This window comes from Dasypus novemcinctus, chromosome 3 (assembly GCF_030445035.2).
Source record: "Dasypus novemcinctus isolate mDasNov1 chromosome 3, mDasNov1.1.hap2, whole genome shotgun sequence".
Classification (NCBI taxonomy): domain Eukaryota; kingdom Metazoa; phylum Chordata; class Mammalia; order Cingulata; family Dasypodidae; genus Dasypus; species Dasypus novemcinctus.
In genome coordinates, this window is record NC_080675.1 from 157,785,257 (window position 1) to 157,810,784 (window position 25,528).

Consider the following 25,528-nt stretch of genomic DNA (forward strand, 5'->3'; position numbering starts at 1 on the left):
GCATCACCTTGTTGAGCTGGCTCTCTGTAGCACTCGCGGGCAAGGCTGCCTTCACAAGGAGGCCCCAGGACACGAACCCAGGGCATCTCATATGGTAGACGGGAACCCAACTGATTGAGCCACAGCCACTTCCCCCTACTTGGTGTGTTTTTTTTTGTTTGCTCTTTTAGTTTTCAAAGTTCTTTTGGTATTTAGAAAGATTTACGGCTTTATTCTAGTGCTTCTCTTTGTAGTTACAGCTGTTTTTAATGGCCCAAGTCTCCTGTTTTCATGTTCAACCTTTTGGTTGGTTTGCCAGTTCTTAATAATGCCACCTATTGCCTAAACAACAATCAGAGAGTTTATTCTACTTTCTTCTTTCCCTCTCCCCTCCCATGTTTTAGTTGTATTATTTCTACTTTGTCAGAATGCACAAAAAATACAATAAAAATAGCATATAGCATATTATTCTTCCTTCCACCTTTGTCCACATCTTTGAGGTTCACATCTACAGTTAATACACTGAATGCTCCTCATCAGTCTTTTTCCTTTAATTTTGCAAGTCATCTCTTGGTCGTATGAAGTGCATCCTCTACTAAAATGCACAATAAGGGCTCCTGGATACAGAATTCCCTGAGCTCTTACATGTTTAAAACTTTTTTTTATATATAGCCTTCATAGCTGAGTTCAGCTTGGCTGGATTTTTTAAAAAATCATTGCTTCCCACTTTCTTTCCTAGTATTCTTTTGAAAATACTGCTCCAGTGTTACATTGGGTTTTTTTCTTGCTTCTCTGAAGTCTAATGCCAGTCTGATTCTCCTGCACTTGTCAATTTTTTGCTCTTTTATACCTGGAAACCTTGAGGATTCTTCCTTTATGTTAAAATTTAATAATTTTAATGGGATCTGTCTCAAATATATCTAAAGTTGGTATATATACGTCCAATTATTCTCAATAACTGGTGGGCTCTTTCAAAAAGTAAATTCAAATCTTCTCTTAGTTACGGAAAGTTTCTTTCTATTATAGTTTAAATATTAGTTCTGGTCCCACAGTTTTCTTTTCCTTCTTCATGGACTGTGACGATACATAAAAATTGGATGATTGAATGTTCCTATTCAATCACCTTCTCTCTAAACCTTTTAACTTATTATTTTCATGTACTTATTTTCTTTTGCTCCTTCAATACCCTTATGAAAGTTTCATTTGAATTTATTCTTTCTAGGACACTTTGAGTCTTAGTTTTAAAGTGATTTTGTCTTTTTCATTCTTTTTCTTTCTGAAGTTCAATCATCTTGTTTTGCTTATGCCTATTAAAAAATCCACTTCTGTCCTTACTATTTCAAAATTCTGAATCATGGTGTTTTTTTAATTTTTTGTTCTTCATTCTTCCAATTGCTTAAGGAAACTGAATTAGTCTGCAGTGTCATGTAACAGTTTTTCTATTTTGCCTCTGTTTCAGGGGGGAAAGTTTATTACCTGAACAGTTTTAAGTATTTGCTGTTTTCTCCCTTATAATATAATAATTTGTATAAAGATTGCTTGCATTTCTGTATTTTTATGAACAGAATTAAAAATGGCAGTGTGGACTGGTTTGAAATATTCTTTGTTCAAAACCACTTCTTTCATTGTAGTGCAGTATGATCTGTTTAATGGAAAGATCTTACGGGGCAACAGTAGTGGAAGCAGGAGTTTTTTGTCATTTGATTTAATATATAAATAAATCAAATATATATATTCTATTGTCTTCTGGGATTCTAAAATTTCTTCTCTTCTTCCTTCTTTTACCAAGCATTTTCCAAAGAGTAACCTGACTTCTTTTTTACCTCCTTCTCCCTCAAACTGTTGCCTTTCCAGGGCTTCTCCTTGAGAACCCAATGCAATTTTAAGTCAGCTATCTGTGTTAAGTTCTGATCTACCAGGACTCTTTTTCAGAATTTTTTGGACTTATGGTACACTTTCTCTTTTTGGTAATGATTTCAACTCATTACAGACGCATTTCTTTAATGAATACGGATGTAAAGACCCTCAACAAAATACTTACTAATCGAACCCAACAACACATTAAAAGAATTATTCATCACAATTTATTGGGTTTTATACCAAGCATGCAAGGGTGGTTCAACACAAGAAAATCAATCGCCATAATACATCATATTAATAAATCAGAGAAGGAAAATCACATGATTCTATCAATTGATGCAGAAAAGGCATTTGACAATATATGGTATTCTTTCTTAACAAAACGAACTACAAAGATAGGAAGGAAACTTTCCCAAAATGATAAAGACCATATATAAAAACCCACAGCTAATAGTGTATTCAATGGTGAAAGACTGAAAGCTTTCCCGTTGAGATCAGGAACAAAACAAAGATGCCAATTGTCATCACTATTATTCAATATAGTGCTAGAGGGTCCTAGTTAGAACAATCAGGAAAGAAAAATAAAAAGCATCCAAATCAGAAAGGAAGAAGTAAAACTTCTGCTTTTCGCAGATGATATGATTCTATACCTAAAAGTCCTAAAACGCTACAACAAAGCTGCAAGAACTAATAAAAGATTTTAGTAGTGCCAGAATACAAGATCAATACACAAAAATCAGTGGTGTTTCTATATACTAGTAATGCGCAATCTGAGGAGGAAGTCAGGAAAAAAATTCCATTTATAACAGCAACTAAAAGAATCAAATATTTAGAAATAAACTTAAGGCTGTAAAGCACCTGTATTCAGAAAACTACAATGCATTGTTGAAAGAAATACAAAAAGATCTAAATAATTGGAAGAACCTTCCATGCTCATGGACTGAAAAGACTAAATGCCATTAAGATGTCAATTCTAACCAAACTGTTCTACAGATTCAAAGCAATCCCAATAAAAATTCCACCAACATTTTTTAAACAAATGGAAAACATAATTATCACATTTCTGGAAGGGTAAGGGGCTCTGAATAGCCAGAAACGTCTTAAAAATAAAAAGTGAAGTTGGAGGACTCTCAATTCCAGACTTTATATTACGTAGCTACCGGGTAAAAACAACACGGTACTAGCATAACGGTAGACACATACACCAACGGAACAAAAATTGATGGTTTAGAAACAGACCCTCACATCTATGGTCATGTGATTTTTGACAAGCCTGTCAAACCCACCCACCTGGGGTAGAACAGTCTATTCAACAAATGGTGCTCAGAGAACTGGATTTCCACAGCCAAAAGAAAGAAAGAGGACCCCTATCTCTCACTTCATACAAATATTAACTCAAAATGGATAAAAGATCTAAATATAAAAGCTAGAATCATAAAGTTCCTTGAAGAAAAATGTAGGAAAACGTCTGCAAGACCTGGTGGTAAATGGTGGATTCTTAAACCTTACATCAAAAACACAAATGCATGAACAAGGAAAGAAAGCATGGATAAACAGGACCTCCTCAAACCTCAACACTTTTGTGATTCAAAGGACTTCGCCAAGAAGGTGAAAAGGCAGCCCAATCAAAGGGAGAAAATATCTGGAAACCACATATCTGATAAGGGTTTGATTTCCAGTCTATATAAAGATATACGACTCAACAAAAGAGCAAGCAATACAATTAAAATAAGCAAAAGACTTAGACATTTCTCCAAAGGGGAAAATATAAATGGACAAAAAAGCACATGAGAAAATGTTCAATGTAACTAGATATTAGGGAAATGAAAATCAAAATGAGATATCATTGCACTCTGCACAGAATGGGCACTATTAAAAAAACAGAAAAGAGTAAGTTTTGGAGAGGATGTGGAGAAACAGGAACACTCCTTTACTGCTGTTGGGAATGGAAAATGGTGCAGCCTCTATGGAAGACAGTTTTGCGGTTCCTCAGGAAGCTAAATAAAGAACTGTCATATGATCCAGCAATTCCTCCTTAGGAATATATTCAGAAGAACTGAAAACTGTGATGCAAACAAACATCTACACACCGATGTTCACAGTGGCATTACTCACAATTGCTAAGGAAATGATCACAGATGACAAAGCAATGATAGTAATTTATTTTTGGGTTTCTGATGTAATAGATTAACAATAAAACCATAACACAAAAGAAAAGCAAATAGAGATATATAGGATAACATTTCTATGTATTACTGTAATTAAGTTACTATAAATCTTAAGCTGATTCAGATAAATTAAGATGTATTGGTAAAGCCTACAGTAACTGCTTTAAAAAAATTCTAAGAAGTGTAAAAATCATTAATGAAATTAAAATGCCACATTATAAAATCTTCACTCAATGGAAAATAAAGTAGTAGAAGAGGAACAGAGGAACAAGAAATGAGAGGGAAGCAGATGCGGCTCAAGTGATAGAGCTTCCGCCTACCATATGGGAGGACCTGGGTTCGATCCCTGGGGTCTCCTGGTGAAAAAGAAGAGAAAGTGTGCCCGCATGGTGAGCCAGTGCCCCGTGCATGTGAGTCATGCAGTAAGATGATGACGCATCAAAAGAGAGATAAGGGGAGAGTCAAGGTGAAGCACAGCAGAAGCCAGGAACTGAGGTGGCACAATTGACAGGGAACCTTTCTCCCTGTCAGAGGTCTCCACAATCAAATCCCAGTGAATCCTAGAGGAGAGAAAATGAGAAGAAAATAGAGACAGCAAAAGCAGCAGGGCAGGGGGAGGGGAAGGGGGAAATAAATAAATAAATCGATAAATCTTCCTTAAAAAAAAAAAGAGATATGAAAAATAAGATAGCAGAAGTAAATCCAACTGATCAGTAACAACATTATATGTGAATGGATTAAACAATCCAATCAAAAGTCAAGTCTACAACTACATGGTGCCTAAAGAGACCCTCTTTAGATTCCCTAAAGCAAAAAGAATGAAAGTAAAAGGATGAAAAAAAATACATTATACAAACAACCATAGGAAAGTTGGAGGTTAACTACAAACACACAAAATAGACTTGGAAACAAAATCTATTAATAGCAATAAAGAGGTACATTTTATAATAATAAAAAGATCACTCCATCAGGAAAAACTAAAAATTTTAAACTTATACTCAATAATAGAACACCAAAATACATAAAGCAAAAACTGACAGAAATGAAGGGAGAGATAATTTAACAATGATACTTGGATACTCCAATATCTCACACTTTCAATAATGGATAGAACAACTAAACGAAAGCTCAGTATGAAAACAGAAGACTTAGACATTATAACTAGACCTAAGAAATATCTATAGAAACACTCTACCTAACAATAGAATATAGATTTTTCTCACCTGCATATGGAACATTCACCAGAATAGACCATATGCTAAGCCCCAAAAAAACTCTCACATTTAAGTGGACAGAATAATAAAAAGTATGTTCCCCAACCACAAAGAAATGAAATTTGAAATCAAGTAAACAGGGAAAATTTTAGCAAACCTACAAATGTGTGGAAATTTTAAAACACACTCTTAAATAACCAATGAATTAGAAAAGAAATCAAAAGGAAATTAGAAAATATTTTGAGATGAATGAAAATGAAGATACAACATCCCAAAACATGAGATACAGCTAAAGTAGTATTTAGAATGAAATTTGTAGCTGTAAATGCCTAGAGAATATTCAAGAACTTCATAATAGCACCAAATTAAGAAAACAAACCCAAATGTCCATTTAAAATATATAAAGAAACTGTGGTATATTCACATAATGGAATATTATACATTAATGACAATGAGTAAAATACGCACCATGAAAGAATTCCACAAACATAATGGTGAGCTAAAGAACACATACTCTTCAGAGAAAATTCAACCAGAGTTAATCTATGGTATTAGAAGTCAGGATAGTAACTTCCCTTGGGATAGAAGGATAACAGTGGGAGACAGGACAGGAAATGCTTCTGAAGTACAGGTACGTTTGATCAATTTCTTGACCTAAGTACTTTTTACATGGCCAAGTTCTTTTTGAAAAATTTCACGGAGTCACACATACTTAAGATTTGTAGACTTCAATGTTATACTTTAAAACATAGTATTCTTTTAAAAAACAAGTGTATTAGAGCAAGAAAGACAAGCACAAGGGTTCACCAGACGATTCTAAGAAGTTTACTCAATTCAAAGGCAAAATATTTATCAAAATTTAAGTTCTCATGAAATAAATATAAAAATTAAAGTTTTCATGCAAAGTAATGAAAATAAAGTTTTAATGTGTTAAAAATATAACACAACATTAAACAATCTTATGGGAATACAGTAACAATGCTTTTGGTAAAAGACTAAACAATTAAAATGCAAAATTAAATAGCAGAAATATCAATGGTCAGAGAGAAAGACAGTAATAAAAAATACTTAAAATTAGTTCACTTGTAGAATAATTTCTTCTTTGGCCTTAAATGTATCTTAGTACATTTTTCACAAATTTCTATGAGAATTCTAATTTCTATAGTAAAATTAAAACTCTTTCCTGAATCAATTCAATAAATTATCACTGGGCTGTTCACACACAGTGTGTGTGGTAGAGTGGGAGACTGCTGCTTAAATGTTCAAAATATTGTTATATAATCGCTAATATTCTGAGACCTTCATTGTCGGATTACTATAGGAACTTCTGAAATAAATACCATGTATAATAGAATAATGATCACAAAGAAGACTAAGGACATATCCTCATTTTGTATGAACAATATGTGTTCTTTAGTTCACCACTATGTTTGTTTAGTGATGTTTCTACCATGTTGAAATATGGTGTTTCTACTGTTTCTTCCATGTTGCATATAGATATGTCTTATTCATTGCCATTAATGTATAATATTCCATTTCAATCCTCCACAAGAGCAGTGGTTGAAATACATAGTCACTGCTATTCAAACCACTTTACTGTACCATTATGCAAATAAAGATCACATTCAACATTTGTTCAGTTGTTGATACTTCTTTTCTGTTTCTTATTAGTACTATGTTAGGTTCAAAGATTGATAAACTTAGCACACAGCTAAGAAAAAGTACAACATTAATTCATGCATTAGAACACATAGCCCAGTTCCATCCAACATTTAAGACAGGCTTTGGATGATACTGATCATTAGAACACTGTAGCTCTGTGGAGATATGCCATTATTTACAAATTCAGAAAGACAAATTTCAAGATTTATTCCTAGAGGAACAGCACATATAAAGGGGAATTATAAGTATAGATGTATATCTAAAAGATGAATTCATTCACCTAGACATTGAGAAAAAAATAATCGAGTATAATAAAGACAGTTCATTAAGTGTAGCAACAATTTATCACATACTTCACTCGACAAATGTAAGCAGACTTTAACCATTGCTATTAAATAATAACAAACTACTACTATATAGCATTTGTGGCATCAACTTTTTCTCTCATTTACAAAAAAACCACCAACCATGTCAAAAACCCCTAACAATCACTGCCTGGAAAACTACATAAATAAAATAATTCCATTTTTAAAAATAGTCTCTCTCTTTCTCTATCTATATATATGGCTTAGTTTAAAGAGTGTACCTCCTTGTACAAAATTAAGCCAATACTATTCTCAGTCTGATTTATCGAACAATAGCATCACGAAAGACCCCAATATTCATGCATTATTCATCCCACAAAGTGAACAAACAAGTTCTTACAGAAAAGTTTTGAAGCATCTGAGAAATTCTTCACGATTCTAAAAGTTACATTTTAATATCTTGCAAGGAAAAATAGTCTTATTCTCTTTTTTCAACATTTCATTAGTTAAAAACTTTAGTTTTATGAGGTTCCTCAATAACCCTGCTGGGATTTTCATTAAAACGTTAATTTAACGCAGTATCAATACAGGAAGAATTGACAGCTTTATGGTATATTAAGTCATCTAATAATATACAGTATCTCCCTCATATTTAGGTTATCTATTTTTGTTAGAGGGCTGTGTATTTATTTGTATGTGTGTAAATTTGTGTTAAATTTCACACAGATACTGCACATATTTAAAATTATATAGGTACAGCCAAAACTATCTCCTTTTAACCATATTCAAATATATAATACAGTGCTGTTAACTACATTCACAATGTTGTGCCAACATCACCACCATCCATTACCAAAACTTTCCCACTGACCCAAATAGAAACTACATTTTAAGCCTTAACTCCCTATTCCCTACCCTCACCTTGTCCCCTGGTAACCTATATACTAGATTCTGACTCTGTAAGTTTTGCTTATTCTAATTATTTCATATCAATGTGATCATACAATATCTGACCTTTTGTGTCTGGCTTATTTCACTCAACATGATGTCTTCAAGGTTCATCCATTTCATCACATGTATCAGAACTTCATTACTTTTTAATGCTGAATAATATTCCATTGTGTGCATATACCCCATTTTGCTTATCCATTCATCAGTTGACAGACACTTTACGTTATATATATATATTACTAGAATAAAAAGTTCTTAAAAATCCATGGAGTGGAGTATGGATTGGAGTGGACTTGCTGATGCTCTATTCTGGAACTGCTGTGATTAGTGATGAAAGTAAATGTGAGTGGTCCAACAATGGCAGCGGAGGAATACTGGTATAGGATACTATTGACGGGGGATGTATGGCTGACAGGGAGCTATACAGGGCATATGTCCAGGGTGCATGGTAATGTTTGGATATACTCATAGTGGCAACAATTAAAAACTAAAGCTGGGGGGGTACTGGGTCCCTGGCCGGGGGTGCTGTGCCGTGGTCCCTAGGGGAGCAGCGGCAGTCCCCCAAGTGCAGCGGCAAGGACAGAGAAGGAATGAGGGTCCAACAGTGAGCCCCTGATACTAATGACTATGCTTGTGAGCCTATATGCCTGAAATAAGAACAAGGCCTAGAGCAGCACTGTGCCTGGGAATTTCCTCCTGACAGCCTTCATGTTACTCAAATGTGGCCAGTCTCGAAGCCTAACTCAGCATCTAAATGCAATGCCTTCCCCCCAGCGTGGGACATGACACCCGGGGATGAGCCTCCCTGGCACCGAAGGATCACTATCAACTAACAACTAATAATGCAACTGGAAAATGACCTTGAATTGAAGGTTCGATGCGGATCAGCAGAATATCCCTGTCTACATAGAATAATATGACTTTAAAATGCTGTTTGATCTAATGTAAGGGGGAAATAGAAAGGAGAAATGAGTTTATATGGCTATGAGTCTCTAAAAAAAAAGAGTCTGGAGGTTGTCAGAAGGATTGCCCTTATGCACAACTGAGCAGAGTCTAAGAGACAGATAAAGTAGATACAATCCCCAGGTTGTATCCCCTTTGAGGGCTAAAGGGACCCACGGGTTCTATGGTCATGGCAGATAGGGTTCACTGCCATGTCAGATGGCCCTTCTTTGGAGCTGGTGTTTCTGCGTGATGAAACTGGACCCAGAGGGGATCTCTTTTCATAAGACTATCATGCTACTTTACTGGAATTGTAGTTGGTATTGGGGTTTAAGATATATTTAGGGGATTGAATCTTTTTACTGACAATATGATAGCCAGGCCCTGAGCCTCAACAGACTCCAGCTCCTACAATCTGACTTATTGGACTCACCTCACTCAGCTAAGATGGAGTTGAAGAAGGACAACCACCACACCATGGAGCCTAGAGTGCCTACAACTGAAAGCAGGAGGATTGCATCCAGTAACCATGTGGAATCTGAGCCTCCTTTTGACATAGAGGTGCAACGGACACAACCAATCCAAGGACCACAGAGAAAAGGTGGCATTGGAGTGGGAAAAGTGGACATGGTGGCTGATGGGTATGGGGAATGGCAGGAAGAGATGAGATGTGGAGGCGCCTTTGGGACTTGGGTTGCCCTGGATGGTGCTTCAGGGGCAATCACTGGACACTGTAAATCCTCCCAGGGCTCACTGGATGGAATGGGGGAGAGTGTGGGCCATGATGTGGACCAATGACCATGAGGTGCAGAGATACCCAGAGATGTACTTACCAAATGCAATGGATGTGTCATGATGATGGGAGTGAGTGTTGCTGGGGGGGTGAGGGGTGCGGTGGGGGTGGTGGGGTTGAATGGGACCTCATATTTTTTTAATGTAATATTTTTACAAAATCAATCAATAAAAAAATAAAATAAAATAAAATCAGTAACTATAAATCTTCAAAAAAAAAAAAGAAAGTAAATGTGGCATTGAGGTGGACAAAGTGGCCATGATGGCTGGGGAGTGGGAAGAAGAGATGTGATGTGGGGGCATTTTCAGGACTTGGAGTTGTCCTGGGTGGTACTGCAGGGACAGTTACTGGACATTGTGTGTACTCCTATGGCCCACTGGGTGGACTGGGGGAGCGTGTAAACTTAAATGTGGACCATTGACCATGTGGTGCAGCAGTGCTCAGAGATGTGTTCACCAAGTGCAGTGAGTGTCCCATGATGTTGGAGGAGGTTGTTGTTGTAGGAAGAGTGGGGTGGGGGGGTGTATATGGGGACCTCATATTTTTTTAATGTAACATTAAAAAATAAATAAATAAAGACAAAAAAAAAATCCATGGAACTGCACAGTGAACCCAAAAGTTAAACCATGGACTATAGTTAATAGTATAATTATAAAAATGTGCTTTCATCAATTATAAAAAATATACCACACCTATCGAGGTATGTGGGAACCCTGTATTTCATGTACGATTTTTCTAGAAATCCACAACTTCTCTAGTAAGTAAATAAATAATTAAATGCAGTGGAAAAAATTATAGTTAATTACTAATCACTCTTCCCATAAATCAGATGTCCTAAGTTACATCATATAAAACCACTCTCACCTGAAAAAGTAGGACTTCCAATTAAGATCAAATTTTTCAGTTATTAAAGTCCACTTTGTTTTCACACCTGACTCCTTCCTCTCCATCACCAATGCCTTTGTGCTCAGTCCTCATCACTCCACACATGGACTGTTCGATTTATTATATTTCTTACAGAGCAACTGCTTTAAAATACAAATCTTGTCATGTCACCGCCCTATTCAAAAGTTCTTCAATGGTTCTCTATAGCTTTAAAAATGCAAATCAAACTTTTAAAAATGAGATTAAGGCCCTTAGGATATGAGTTCCTCCCTTATTTTCCAACTTAATCTCCTAACACTCTACACCCCTACAGCAGTTTGATATCATTGATGAATTCCAAAAAGAAATACTGCATTATGTTTGTAAACTGGTCTTTTCCTTTGGGCATATTAGATTATATTGGATTCAGAGGTTTACCTGATTAAGTCATCAAGTGCCAGTAGGGTATTGAGCCCCGCTTGGTGCGTGGGGACTCACAGATAAAAGCCATGGCAAAGGACAGAGTTGAGGTGTTTTGATGTTGGAGTTTTGATGTTGGAGTTTGATGCTGAAGCCTTAAGCTGGAGCCCCAGGAAGCTCACAGAGGAAAGAGAAGCAATCCTCAGGAAGAGAGGAACCCTGAACCCAGAAAGAAGCAAGACCCTGGAAAGGAAGAACCCAGGAAGTCTGAACTCTTGAAGATGTCGGCAGCCATCTTGTTCTAACACATGAAAACAGACATTGGTGGGGGAAGTAACTTAGGCTTTATGGCCTGGTATCTGTAAGCTCCTACCCCAAATAAATACCCTTTATAAAAACAAACCAATTGCTGGTATTTTGCATCAGCACGCCTTTGGCTGACTAATACAACCCCAAACACATTAAACCACTTGCAGTTCTCTCTAAATACATGACACTGCCGCCTCTAAGCTAATTCATGCACTGTTTCTCTGACCTGGCATATGATTCTGTCTGGCTAACTCATAATTCAAAACTCCTCCTCCAATAATTTTTCCCTGAATTACCCCTCCAGAGGTTTATGAAGGTGATTCCTTCATAAACTTTCCCAGCACCCAAGTATACTTCTATACACCATATACTTAAATCTCCTATGTAGGCTATACATTTTTAATGAGCTCCCAGTACCTAACATAGCCGCTCACTATGTTATAGTAGGTACTGAGATGTAGATGAATAAATAGTATTTCTTCTGCATAGAAACAATTTTCCCTCATTAAAACAAAAATAATGAAACCTATAACTCAGAATCTACTAATTCAAAAATCAGTAGAATTGAGATACCCTCCTTTCAATTTATCAAAAATTGTGCCTAATCTAACATGAAAAATACACAGCCCAACTATTCCTTTTGTATGTTTTCTCCATTCTTTGCCTAAACTGAGGGTAAATAGACCTTTCCCCTTTTGGCAGCTTGGCAAGAAGCTGGCTTAGCAGGAAAGATCAACATAGAAACAGGCTAATTCTAGCCCCTGAGCTATAATGGCTGGCTCCATCTATTTAACAAGATCATTTCCTCAACCTAAAAGTTTCCATTACACATTATCCCTAGCTTCCACTTCCCTCTGACCATGTAGAGTCCTTTCCACTTGTAAGTTCAATCCAGGTATGCCCAAACTATAGGATAATTAAAGCTGAGGAGACCTTAGGAGTTATGCTACTTCTCTGTCTGTATATTATTTCTTAATAAATCCTATTTCATAATTAGACTACATAAGTCCATGAAGCAGGTTCCCATGCCTCCCTTACATTTTACAATGGTTGCTATGGAACCATTCCTTTAGAATTTCGTCATAATGGGTCATTTGTGTAGGCCTTATGCTTTAGCTAAGGAATCTGCATGAGCTGAAACAAGGATCCTCTTCAATTTGGTCTATGGGCAACCCTAATCACACCCACTATCTTCCCTACCAACAGCTCGATTGAATTTTGTCTCCAATTATATCTGTACTACCAGTGAGATACTACTCCAGCTCTGAAGAAGGGTTTTTGTAAGCGCTGTTCTGGTCCTGCTAAACGTAAGAGAAAGCAACTATTTCTGAAATTTCTCCTGATATGCAGCCTTTCCCAAAACAGCGTCTCTCCCCTTGCATATGCCCCAAATATTAATTCATTTGTAGTATTCTATGAAATTATTTTTCCTTATTTCTTCTAAACCAGAAGTTGGCAAATACTTTCTTAAAGGGCCAAAGAATAGATATTTTAGCATTGTGGCTCCTTCACTCTCTGTGGCAACTAGTTTCAACTATGTCATGTATGAAAGAAGCCATAGACAATATGTAAACAAATGGGCATGGCATTATTTACAAGAATAGGCAGGCAGCTTGTGGGCCACAGTTTGCTAACCCCTGGTCTAAACTTCTGTAATTTCTAGTCTCTTAATACACCAGCATTATTGTAATTACCCTGAATTGGTAAGGGCTTACTAACATCAGTAGTGAAAATTACGTTCAATATATTTTATCAATTAAAGCTGAGGTATAAACTTAAATGTTTTAAAAGTATTTGTGATAACAGGTTGTAAAATATATTCAACTTATTAGCTGGTCAACCAGAAAATTTAAATGACTAGGACACACATTCACTGATAACTGTAGTTAACTTATGTATTAGCTAATTATGAAAACAGAGGTAATAATTTAAAATAATAATATATATAACCAAGTATAGAGAGGATTAAATATATTATGATAAATCTACACAATGGATGGTATAAGTCATAATGAAGTGGTTTTACTTTTCTTCTTTTCTGCCTTTATCTTCTAAAATTAACAATATATGATTTCTGTAATAAGAAAAATAAAGTTTCTTTAAAGCACATGATGAAAAGCCACAATTTATTTCATTGCTAAAATTTTATATCTGGAAATAAAAATATTCGGAGTTGAAATTAAATTTAAGAAAAATGCAATGATTCTATCTTATGACCTTTTTACAAATATATATATACACACATGAATTAAATACATGAATTAAAGTTTGCATTTACCTGTCGGTTCCTTTCATCCATTATGCGTGTGATTTGTATTTTCTTCCGCCCCATTTTCAGTCACCTTTCCTTACTTATATTCCAAATATTTAATTCAAATATTAATTTCTTCAATACCCTAATGCATCGTATACAGCTTCTATTACTTCTGCTTCTAGTCCAAAGGCTACAGCTGAAATTTTCCTTTCAATCTAAAAGAAAGAACAAATTAGGAGATTTTTAAGTTCCATGGGTTTTCAAATCATAAAAATATTATACAAATTTCAAAACTGCTTTCATGCTGCAGGTAGACAGCATTATTAATTCAAATTTCAGGTTATTTAAAATTAGTGTACTGAAGTCTTGTTAATTTTACCCCTAAATATCTCTTGAATGTGTTCATGCTCTTATTTCAGGCTATACTAATGCAATTATAAACTTTGAATTTTTCTCCATAAATGTAACAGGAACAACAAAATCCAACACTTACTGAGCTTCTTCGATGTGTCAGGAACTTTTCTAAATATTTGTATTAATAAATCCTAACTGCAATCTTTTGAGTTACAATTATCATCTTCATTTTATAAATATGGATACTGAGGCACAGAGAAACTAAGTTATGTGCCCAAGGTCACAGGGTTAGTAGGGGCAGAGTTTGATATATGAACTAAGAGACTCTGGCTCCAGAACTTTTTCTTGAACATAACAGAGTATCATAAAAGTTTCTGGAGGCCTTTCATGCCAAAGGATAAACTAATCTGGGTAGCCCCAATCTGACTTTATAACCTCGTCTTGCAAACTGCTCTAGCCTCCAGCCAAATTATTATGTCAATCCACAAAAACACTATATACTTTTATTATATTACACATTTAAACAAAAAACTCTTTTGACCATTTAACAAATTTCTCATCCTCAAGATTCAGTTCAAATGTCACCTCCCTGATGAAGCAAAAACCAAAATCTCCTGGTAGAATAAATGACATCACTTTTTTGTGTTTGTGTGTATGTGTGTGTATAAAGCACAAATCTGCTTTCTTCTGAGTCTGTGAACCCATCAATAATCATATTCCCTTTATCTCTGTAGCAGAATGACTGGTACTGATATACTTTGTCATGCTCTGAAATGATGGATCCCTAAAAAATGTTATGCTTTCCAAAACTGTTATTAGAGACAAGGAAGGACATTACATATTAATAAAAGGGATGATTCACCAAGAAGAAATAACAATCATAAATATATATGCACCTAACCAGAATGCCCCAAGACACATGAGGCAAACACTGGCAAAACTAAAGGGAGAGATAGATATCTCTACAATAATAGCTGGAGACTTCAATACACCACTCTCAGCACTGGACAGAACATCTGGGCAGAAGATCAATAAAGAAACAGGGAGTTTGAATAATATGATAAATGGACTAAACCTAATAGACATAGGATATACATTCTTTTCAAGTGCTCATGGATCTTTCTCCAGGATAGACCATATGCTGGGACACAAAGCAGATCTCAAAAAATTCAACAAAATTGAAATTATACAAAGCACTTTCTCGGATCATAATGGAGTAAAGCTGGAAATCAACAAGCAGCAAGTAAAGGGAAAATTCACGTAATATATATATGGAGATTAAACAACAAACTCTTACATAATCAGTGAGTCAAAGAAGAAATTTCAAGAGAAATCAATAAATATCTTGAGACGAATGACAATGAGAATACAACATATCAGAACCTATGGGATGCTGCGAAGGCAGTGTTGAGAGCAAAATTTATAGTCCTCAATGCTTACATTAAAAAAAGAAGAAAGAGTTAAAATCAATGACCTAAATACACAGCTGGAGGAACTAGAAAAAGAGCAGCAAACTCATCCCAAAGCAAGTAGAAGGAATAAAATAACAAAGATCACAGCAGCAGAAATAAATGAAATTGAGAACAAAAATAACAACAGAGAAAATTAGCAAAACCGAAAGTTGGTTCCTCGAGAAGATTAACAAAATCGACAAACCCTTAGCTAGACTGACTAAGAAAAAGAGAAGATGCAAATAAATGAAATAAAAAACGAAAAGGGGAACCTTACTACTGACCCCACAGAAATAAGGGAGATCATAAGAGGATACTATGAACAACTTTATGCTAAAAAACTAGACAATGAGGATGAAATGGAAAAATTCCTAGCGATGTAAAAACAACCTACACTGACACTAAAGAAATAGAAGACCTCAACAAACCAATCACGAGATTGAAACAGTCATAAAACAGCTCCCCAAAATGAAAAGCCCAGGACCAGACGGTTTCACATGTGAGTTCTACCAAGCATTCAAAGAAGATTTAATACCAATCTTACTCAAGCTCTTTCAAAAAATTCAACAAGAAGAAGGAATGCTACCAAACACATTCTATGAAGCCACTATCACCCTAATACCAAAACCAGATAAAGATATTACAAAAAAAGAAAATTACAGACCCATTTCTCTAATGAATACAGATGCAAAAAATCCTCAATAAAATACTTGCTAATTGAATCCAAGAACACATTAAAAGAATTATCCATCATGTTCAAGTGGGTTTTATACCAGACATGCAAGGCTGGTTCAAGACAAGAAAATCAATCAGCATAATATACCACATTAATAAATCAAAGAAGAAAAATCACATGATCTTATCAACTGATGCAGAAAAGGCATTTGACAAAATACAGCATGCTTTCTTGATAAAAATACTACAAAAAATAGGAATTGAAGGAAACTTTCTCAACATGATAAAGGTCATATACGAAAAACCCACAGCTAACATTGTACTCAATGGTGAAAGACCAAAAGCTTTCCCATTGAGATCAGGGACAAGACAAGGATGCCCACTGTAACCACTGTTCTTCAATATAGTGCTAGAGGTTCTAGCTAGAGCAAGCAGGCAAGAAAAATAAAAGGCACCCAAATCAAAAAGGAAGAATTAAAACTTTCACTGTTCACCAATGATATGATTGTATATCTAGAAAATCCTGAAAAATCTACAACAAAGCTGCTAGAGCTAATAAATGATTTCAGTAGAGTGTCAGGGTACAAGATCAATATGCAAAAATCACGTAATGTTTCTATACACTAATAATGCACAATCTGAGGAGAAAGTCAGGAAAAAAATTCCATTTACAATAGCAGCTATAAGAATCAAATATTTAGGAATAAACTGAACCAAGGATGCAAAGCACTTGTATTCAGAAAACCATAATGCACTGCTGAGAGAAATCAAAAAAGACCTATATAATTGGAAGAACATTCCATGCTCATGGTTTGGAAGACTAAATATCATTAAGATGTCAATTCTACCCAAATTGATATACAGATTCAATGCAATCCCAATAAAAATTCCACCAGCATTTTTTTAAGCAAATGAAAAACATAATTAACAAATTTATCTGGAAGGGTAAGAGGCCCCAAATAGCCAGAACATCTTAAAAAGGAAAACTGAAGTTGAAGGACTCTCACTTCCAGACTTTAAATCATATTACCTAGCTACAGTGGTAAAAACAGCATGGTATTAGCATAAAGACAGACACATGGACCAATGGAACTGAACTGATGGTTTGGAAACAGACCTTCCCGTCTATGGCCAAGTGATCAAGCCCTCCCAGTTGGGGCAGAACAGTTTATTCGACAAATGGTATTGGGAGAACTGGATATCTATAGCCAAAAGAAAGAAAAAAGACCCCTACCCTCACCCCTTATACAAAAATTAACTTGAAATGGATCAAAAACCTAAATATGAAAGGAAGTACCCTAGAATAAAATGTAGAGAAACATCTTCAAAACCTGGTGGTAGGTGGTGGATTCTTAAACCTTATACCAAAAGCATGAGCAACAAAAGAAAACATGGATAAATGGGACCTCCTCAAACTAAAACATTTCTGTTATTCAAAGGACTTCATCAAGAAGGTGAAAAGGCAGCCTAGCTGATGGGAGAAAATATTTGGAAACCACTTATCCGATAAGGGTTTGATTTCCATTCAATATAAAGAGATCATACAACTCAACAATAAAAGAGCAAGCAATTCAATTTAAAAATGGGCAAAGATTTAAATAGACATTTCTCCAAAAAGGAAATACAAATGGCCAAAAGCACATGAAAAAAATGTTCCACATCACTAGCTATTAAGAAAATGCAAATTAAAACAACAATGAGCTATCATCTAACACCACACAGAATGGCCATTATTAAAAAAACAGACATAAGTGCTGGAGAGGATGTGGAGAAACAGGAACTGTTGGTGGGAGTGTAAAATGGTGCAGCCTCTGTGGAAGACAGCTTGGCGGTTCCTCAGGAAGCTAAATAAAGAACCATATGATCCAGCAATTCCTCTACTAGGAATATATCCAGAAGAAATAAAAACTATGACACAAACAGACATCAGCACATCAATGTTCATAGTGGCATGTTCACAATTGCCAAAAGATGGAAACAACCCAAGTATCCATCTACCAATGAATGGATAAACAAAATGTGGTATATACCTATGATGGAATACTCTGCTGCAGTAAGAAGAAATGAAACTGGGACATATGTAATAACATGGATGAGTCTTGAACACATTACACTAAGCAAAGTAAGCCAGATACAAAAGGACAAATATTGCATGGTCTCATTAATATGAACTAAATACAAATAATAAACACATGGAATTAGAACATAGAGTATAGGTTATAAGGAGATAAGAGGAGGGTTGAGAAGAACTATGGATGCTTAATGTACATATAAGTTTTAATTAATTTGACTGCAAAAGTGTGGAGATGGACAGAGTTGACAGTAACACATTATAATGAGTAACAACTGGTTTATAAACAGGATTGTGACTGAAAAAGGTAGTCTGGGGAAGTAAATGTCAATACAAAGAAAGCTAAAGAATAATCTGGGGACTGAATAACACAGTGAACCCAGAGGCCACTGAGAATTGTAGTTAAGGGTGAAAATGCAAGAGGGTCCTTCTGTGAGCTAGAGCAGATGTACATCACTATTGCAAGGTGATGGGAATATGGAGAAACATGGGAAAACTACAGTTGGTGTGACCTATAGACTGTGGTTAACAGCAGTACTATATTTTTGCATTAATGCCAAGCTGTACTGTGTTGATAATGAAGGTGTATGGAAAAAGTGTGCCAAATGTATGCTATGGACCATGATTGGTGGTAATAGTCTGATATTATCTCATAATCTGTAACAAGTATTCCACCAGATTGTGGAGTTGTATGGGAAATCTACACATCTGTATGATTGTTCTGCAAGTTCACAATATCTGTAACAAAAATACATTTTAAAAAAATAGTATGGGTTGCTGGAAAAATACACTAAATGTAAGATAAGGAATATAGTTGGCAGTAATATTTTGACAATGCTCTTGTATAGTTTATAACAAATGTTTCACACAAATGCAAAGAGTTGGTGGAGGGGTGATGTACGAGACCCCTGTGTGATGTTATGTATGTTTTTTATAAGTTCACAATCTTTACACTTATTGTTTATGTGTGTTCATGTATGAATGATATACTTCAATTTTAAAAAAAGTTATGCTTTCAAAGTTTACATAAAAACAATGGATTTATGGTAAAATGGGGGTCAAACGCTAAATCACACTCAACAATAATAAATTCCCAAGGAAACTTCAGTGAAGTAATCTGTAATGCTATACATACATATCTATGAAACTAGCCATAACATAAACATCCAGTATTTATTAAATCTGGCTTTTATCAGATTTTACTGAAATGCAATGAGCCTTTCATTTTCTATCATTACGACCACTATCATAAGCATAGCACTTCTTATATATATTTATTCACTTTTATTCCTTCATTAATATAAACATTAATTGATCGTCTATTAACAACTGATCATATATTAATTAATTATTTGTAATAAATGTATTCCTAAGCATTGACCTAAGCACTGATGACAGAATGGTCAAGGAAAAAGAGAAATGTGATTCCTGATTTCATAGAGCTCAGAGTCTAATGAGCAAACAGACATTGTAATCAAACCATCAAATAAGTAAGTTTGTATGGTTAAGTACTGAAAAGTTCATTTAAACAAAAGAATGTAGCTTGAGGATGTGCCATTTGCTTGGCAAAGGGAATAGTATGTGAAGGAAATAAAAGATGGCTAGTCACTGGCTAGAACCAAACAAGCAGCTGTGTTTTAGAATGTTTCCATTTTCTTAACAGACTTCATTATAAACCAGAGAAGTTAGCTTTCTCCAACCATGTATGCTAACATATCACACTATATCCAATTCCCATTATGAACTGTCACTGGCAGGATTAATATTCATATATTTTACTGTCATGAAATTATGGTATGCTGTCCAAGATTGGTTAATGCCTATAAAGTATATACACTGTACTATCTTCTAAAATCCAAAAAATTCAAAGTTTAGAAACATATGCATTTTGCTTTTGGTAATGCTGGAGTAGGTTGTTTCAAACTAGGAAAACAAAACCAAAGTAATCTGTTTTAGAGAATCAACTCACATGGAACTCTATGGGTCAACAGAGACTAAGGAAAGACTCCCCAAATGCTGAATGGAAGAGGGAAAAAAAAGTCGAGAGAGCAGCACAGACTAGACGGTTAACTCTGGCAGCGGTTTAAGACAGACACCAGCAACACTATGACCAGGGAAATTTCTGCCACGGTCACTGGCCACAGAGCCACCCAAAGCAGCAACACAGAGTCCCAGGCACATTCAGGAATGGAAACCTAAATCTACATTAATCCCAGTGCAGGGGCTTTGAGGTCAGAGGGAGTATAAAAAGTGATCCACCAGAAATCAAAGTGACCTGCAGTGGAATTACTGGCAAGCTCTGCATACTCCCAGCCAGGTCCACAATTGCTGATGCACCTAAACCAAAAATCAGGTGATTTATGAACACTGGTAACATCTGGCTCCACAGATCAGGATTCCATAACACTAAAGTTACCGGAAGCAGAAAAGTCACATGAAAACAGGAAAATGAACTGCTGAGAGACAGAATGGATAGAAGAGTGAAAAGGTGGCCTAAGGCAAGGGAGTGGAATAGAGGAAACCATGGCTTTAGGGAAGAACAAAGAGAACAGTCCAGGCAACCTTGAGGAGGAACAGAATAAAGGAAATCCTTCCCTGGAGGTGAACTAGTCACCCATAGTATAGTAATCGAAACAGTTATAGCTCATACACAGGGAAAGATACAGGTGCAGAAAGACCTGAGAAAATCTGAACTATTAAACACGAACTTCTCAAAAAAGAAGTTACATCACAAGAGATCAACTATACACCAATGAAGATTGCAGTAAATGAAAAGACGGACTGAAGAAATATAAGATGTATAACCAATAGCTGAAGTAAAAACTGCCTTATCAGTAATTATACTGAATGTAAATGGATTAAACACCCAATCAAAAGACAGATTGGCAGAATGGATCAAAAGTATAATCCAACTGCATGTTGCTTAAAAAGACTTACCTTAGGCCCAAAGACACAAAAATGAAAGGAGTGCTAGGCTGAGCTACTATTTCAACCAGCCCTAGACAAAAGTGGCAACAGCCATTGTGTCAACCTTACAATGGACGGGAGCAGAGGCAGTGGAGATTTAAAGACACAGTGCTTCCCTCAGGGATTGAGGGAACAATAAGCTGAAAGGCTGCATTTGCTGGGCAGGCAGGAAATCATAGCTGTGGGAAGCTGTCAAAGAGGCTTTTGGCCTCCTTCCTGATCCCCTCCCCAGGGCACTCTGGAGCCAGTATGTGCCCCACTTGTGGATCTCTGGCCCTGTTTTGGTTAGGAAATACTGACATGGAAAAGTCTTCACCAAGGTGACCCTCCTCTCAGAATTTGTCCTCCAGCCAAAAACTGCTAGAGACAAGGAATGTAAAAAACTATAAAGGCAAAACAAAAACAAACAGAACAGATGAAAGGAAGCTCTCTTCTGGAGGTGAAACAACAGCACAAAAAATGCAATCATAAAAATTGTTCCACATATCCAGGGCAGAAACAGATGCAGAACTGAAAAAAATCTGATCAGTTAAACATGGGCTATTTAAAGGCCCAGAACAAGTTGAAACAAGCATCAAAGAAGAGCCATAACACACAACCAGTTGACCTAAAACCCTAGGCAAGAGAAAGAAACTGACCTTCAAGTAAACTCCTCAAGATAATCAGATGGCTAGACATCAGCAAAAAATTACAACTAAAAAACAGAATGATATGGCACAGTCAAAGGAACTAATTAAAACTTCAGAGGAGACACAGTTTGGAACAACTAATCAAATATGTTGAAACAAATCTCCTAAATCAATTCAAGGAGATGAAGGAAAATATGGCTGAAGAAATAAAGGATATTAAGAAGACAATCTGTGAGCATAATGAATAACTTCAAAGTATAAAATGAAATGTAACAGGGAAGCGAATGTGGCTCAAGCAATTGGGCTCTGATCTACCATATGCGAGGCCCTGGATTCGATGCCTGCAGCCTTCTGGTAAAGGTAAGCTGGCCTGCACTGTGGAGAGCTGATGGCCCATGCCACAGGGAGCTGGAGAAATAATATGATGCAACAAACAGAGACCCAGAGAAGAGACAGTGAGAGGTGCAGCAGACTAGGGAGCTGAGGTGGCTCAAGCAGTTGAGTGCCTCTATCCCACACTGGAAGGTCCCAGGATCAGTTCCCAGTCCCTCCTAAAAGAAAAAGACAAGCAGACATGAAAAAGAACACACAGCAAATGGGCACACAGAGCAGCCAGCAAGTGCAAACAACAAGGGGGTGGGGAATAAGTATTTAAAAAAAGCAAAAGTTATAGAAGAATGATTAAAATAAAATAAAACCAGTTGTTTAAAAAAAAAAGAAAAGTATCAGAAATTATGGGGATGAAAGGCACAGTAGAAGAGATTAAAATGTACTAGAGGCATACAACAGCAGAAGTAAACAAGGAGGAAAGAATCAGTGAAGTAGAAGACAGGACAAAGAAGATCAGATACAGAAAAGAATGGAAGAAATTGAGCAGGGCTTCAGAGATGTGAATGACAGCACAAAGTGTACAAACATAAGCATCACCGGGTATCCCAGAAGGAAAAGGGAAGGAAAAAGGGGAAGGAAGAATATCTGATGAAATAATGGCCCCAAATTTCCCAACTCTTATGAAAGACATAAATACACATGTTGAAGAAGCACAACATATGTAAAACAAAATAAGTCCTAATAGATCTGTTCCAAGACACACATTAATCAGAATGTCAAATGCTAAACATAAAGAGAGAATTCCAAAAGCAGAAAGAGAAAACTGACTCATCAAATACAAGGGCTTTGTAATAAGAATAAATGACAATTTCTCTCATCAGAAACCATGAAGGTGACAGGGCAGTAGTATGATATTTAAGGTACTGAAAGAGAAAACCTGTAGCCAAAATTCTTTATATGGGAAAACTGTCCTTCAAATATGAGGGTTTAAAATATCCACGAACACCTGGAGTGTTTTTCAACAAGAGACCTGTCCCTATAAGAAATACTAAAGGTAATTCTATGGGCTAAAAAAGAAAAGACAGGAGAGAGTGGCTTGCAATAGTGAAATAAAGATTATCAATAAGGGTAACTAGGGAAACGGACTTTGGCCCAGTGGTTAGGGCGTCCGTCTACCATATGGGAGGTCCGCGGTTCAAACCCCGGGCCTCCTTGACCCGTGTGGAGCTGGCCATGCGCAGTGCTGATGCGCGCAAGGAGTGCCTTGCCACGCAAGGGTGTCCCCCGTGTGGGGGAGCCCCACGCGCAAGGAGTGCGCCCATGAGGAAAGCCGCCCAGCGTGAAAAGAAAGTGCAGCCTGCCCAGGAATGGCGCCGCCCACACTTCCCGTGCTGCTGACGACAACAGAAGCGGACAAAGAAACAAGACGCAGCAAATAGACACCAAGAACAGACAACCGGGGGGGGGGGGGGGGGGGGGAATAAAATAAAAAAAAAAAAAATAAGGGTAACTAAAGGTTAAAAAGACAAAAAAAAAAAAGATATGATAAATAAAAGTCAAAGACTAAAATGGCAGAAGTACTGCCTTTATAGTAATAACTTTGAATGTTAATAGGTTAAATTTCCCCAGTCAAAAGACAGAGATTGGCTGAATGGATTAAAATTTATGATCAACTAATGCTGTTTACAAGAGACCAACTTAGACCCAAAGATACAAATAGGTTGAAAGTGAAAGACTGGAAAAGATATTGCATGCAAATAGTAACCAAAAAAGAGCTGAGGTAGCTACACTAATATCAGACAAAATAGACTTTAAATGCAAAACTGTTATAAGAGACAAAGAAGGCTCTTTCTCTCTCTGTCTGCCATCATGTGTGTGTTTGACTTCCAGCTTCTGGCATCAAAAATCTTCCAACAAAGAAAAGCCTAGACCAGATAGCTTCACAGGGGAATTTTACTGATTTTACCAAGAATATTTAATATCAATCTTTCTCAAATGCTTCCAAAATATTGAAGAGGGAGCAACACTTCCTAACTCATTCTATGAGACCAATATAAAATGCAGACCAATTTCTCTTATGAATATAGATATAAAAATTTTCAACAAATTACTTGCAAATTCAATCCAATACCAGATTAAAAGATTTATACATTAGGGAGCATGTGTAGCTCAGTGGTTTGAGTGCCTGTTTCTCATATACAAGGTCATGGGTTTAATCACCAGGACCTGCTTAGGAAAAAAAAAAAAAGAGTTATAGACCCTGAGGGTAGTTTGATATAAGAAAATCAATTAATGTAATACACCACATTAACAAATCAAAGAGGAAAAAACATAGGATCATTTCAATTGATGCAGTAAAGGCATTTGACAAAACTCAGCACCCTTTCTTGATTAAAAACACTTAGAAAAATAGGAGATGTCCTCAACATGATTAAAGGCATATATGAAAAACCCATAGTTAGCATCATACACAATGGTTTAAGACTGTAAGTTTTCCCTCTAAGATCAGGAACAAGATAAGAATACCCACTGTCACCACTCTTATTCAATATTGTACTAGACCTTTTAGCTAGAGCAATTAGGCAAGAAAAATAAAAGGAATCTAAATTGGAAGGGAAGAAATAAAACTTTCACTATTTGCAAATGACATAATTCTATATAGACAAAGTCCCAAAAAATCTACAACCAAGCAACTATAGCTAATAAACAAGTTCAGCAAAGTGGGTGGGACACAAGATTAAAGAGATTTCAAAGTGAGTCAGGAGGTCATTCCAGCGGTTATGCTTATTCACGTCATAGGACAGGGGTTCTTAACAAGGGGACTGTGAGCTTGAATTGAAATTCAAAAAAACATTATTCCTATGGGGATGTGTTGGTGTGGGTATAATATATTTAAATAATACACAGTATAATGTGGACTTAGTAAGGAGTCCGTGGTTTTCACCTAACTGGCAAAGCAGTCTGTGGAACAAAAAAGGTTAACAACCCCTGTCAACAAAGCCTCAAGCAGAGGGTCTCCTGAGAGCACTAGAAACACCTGAACACTATAGGCAAGGCAGACAACGCCAGGAATTCGGCATCCTGTCAGTGGGCCTTAACTTGGGATATATGATAACCTATTCCCCAACAAATCAGAGTTGGACTAACGTATAATTTCATATACATGGTTGTTATGCCCCTTTTATCTGAACCTATAATTAGCATTATACTTGCTAAATATGTGTCCCAGAGACTTAAATCTTCCAGCTGTTCATATGCCAGTTGAGCCCTGATCTCAGCAGAGTTGCAGCTAACACCTATCCTCCAATTCATTGGACTCACCTAGTACAA

General features: G+C 36.2%; 1 protein-coding gene across 12 annotated transcripts in view; it reads right to left on the minus strand.

The window, feature by feature from the left end:
• MEF2A (myocyte enhancer factor 2A) overlaps positions 1 to 25,528 on the minus strand; it is a 195,142-nt gene that overhangs the window by 93,024 nt on the left and 76,590 nt on the right. For all 12 annotated transcript variants that reach the window (XM_004462083.5, XM_004462082.4, XM_004462086.5 and 9 more), the window contains one exon: positions 13,746 to 13,936. In XM_004462083.5, coding sequence (XP_004462140.1) covers positions 13,746 to 13,799 — 54 coding nt within the window. In that variant the 5' untranslated portion in view covers positions 13,800 to 13,936. The remainder of the gene's footprint in view (positions 1 to 13,745; positions 13,937 to 25,528) is intronic.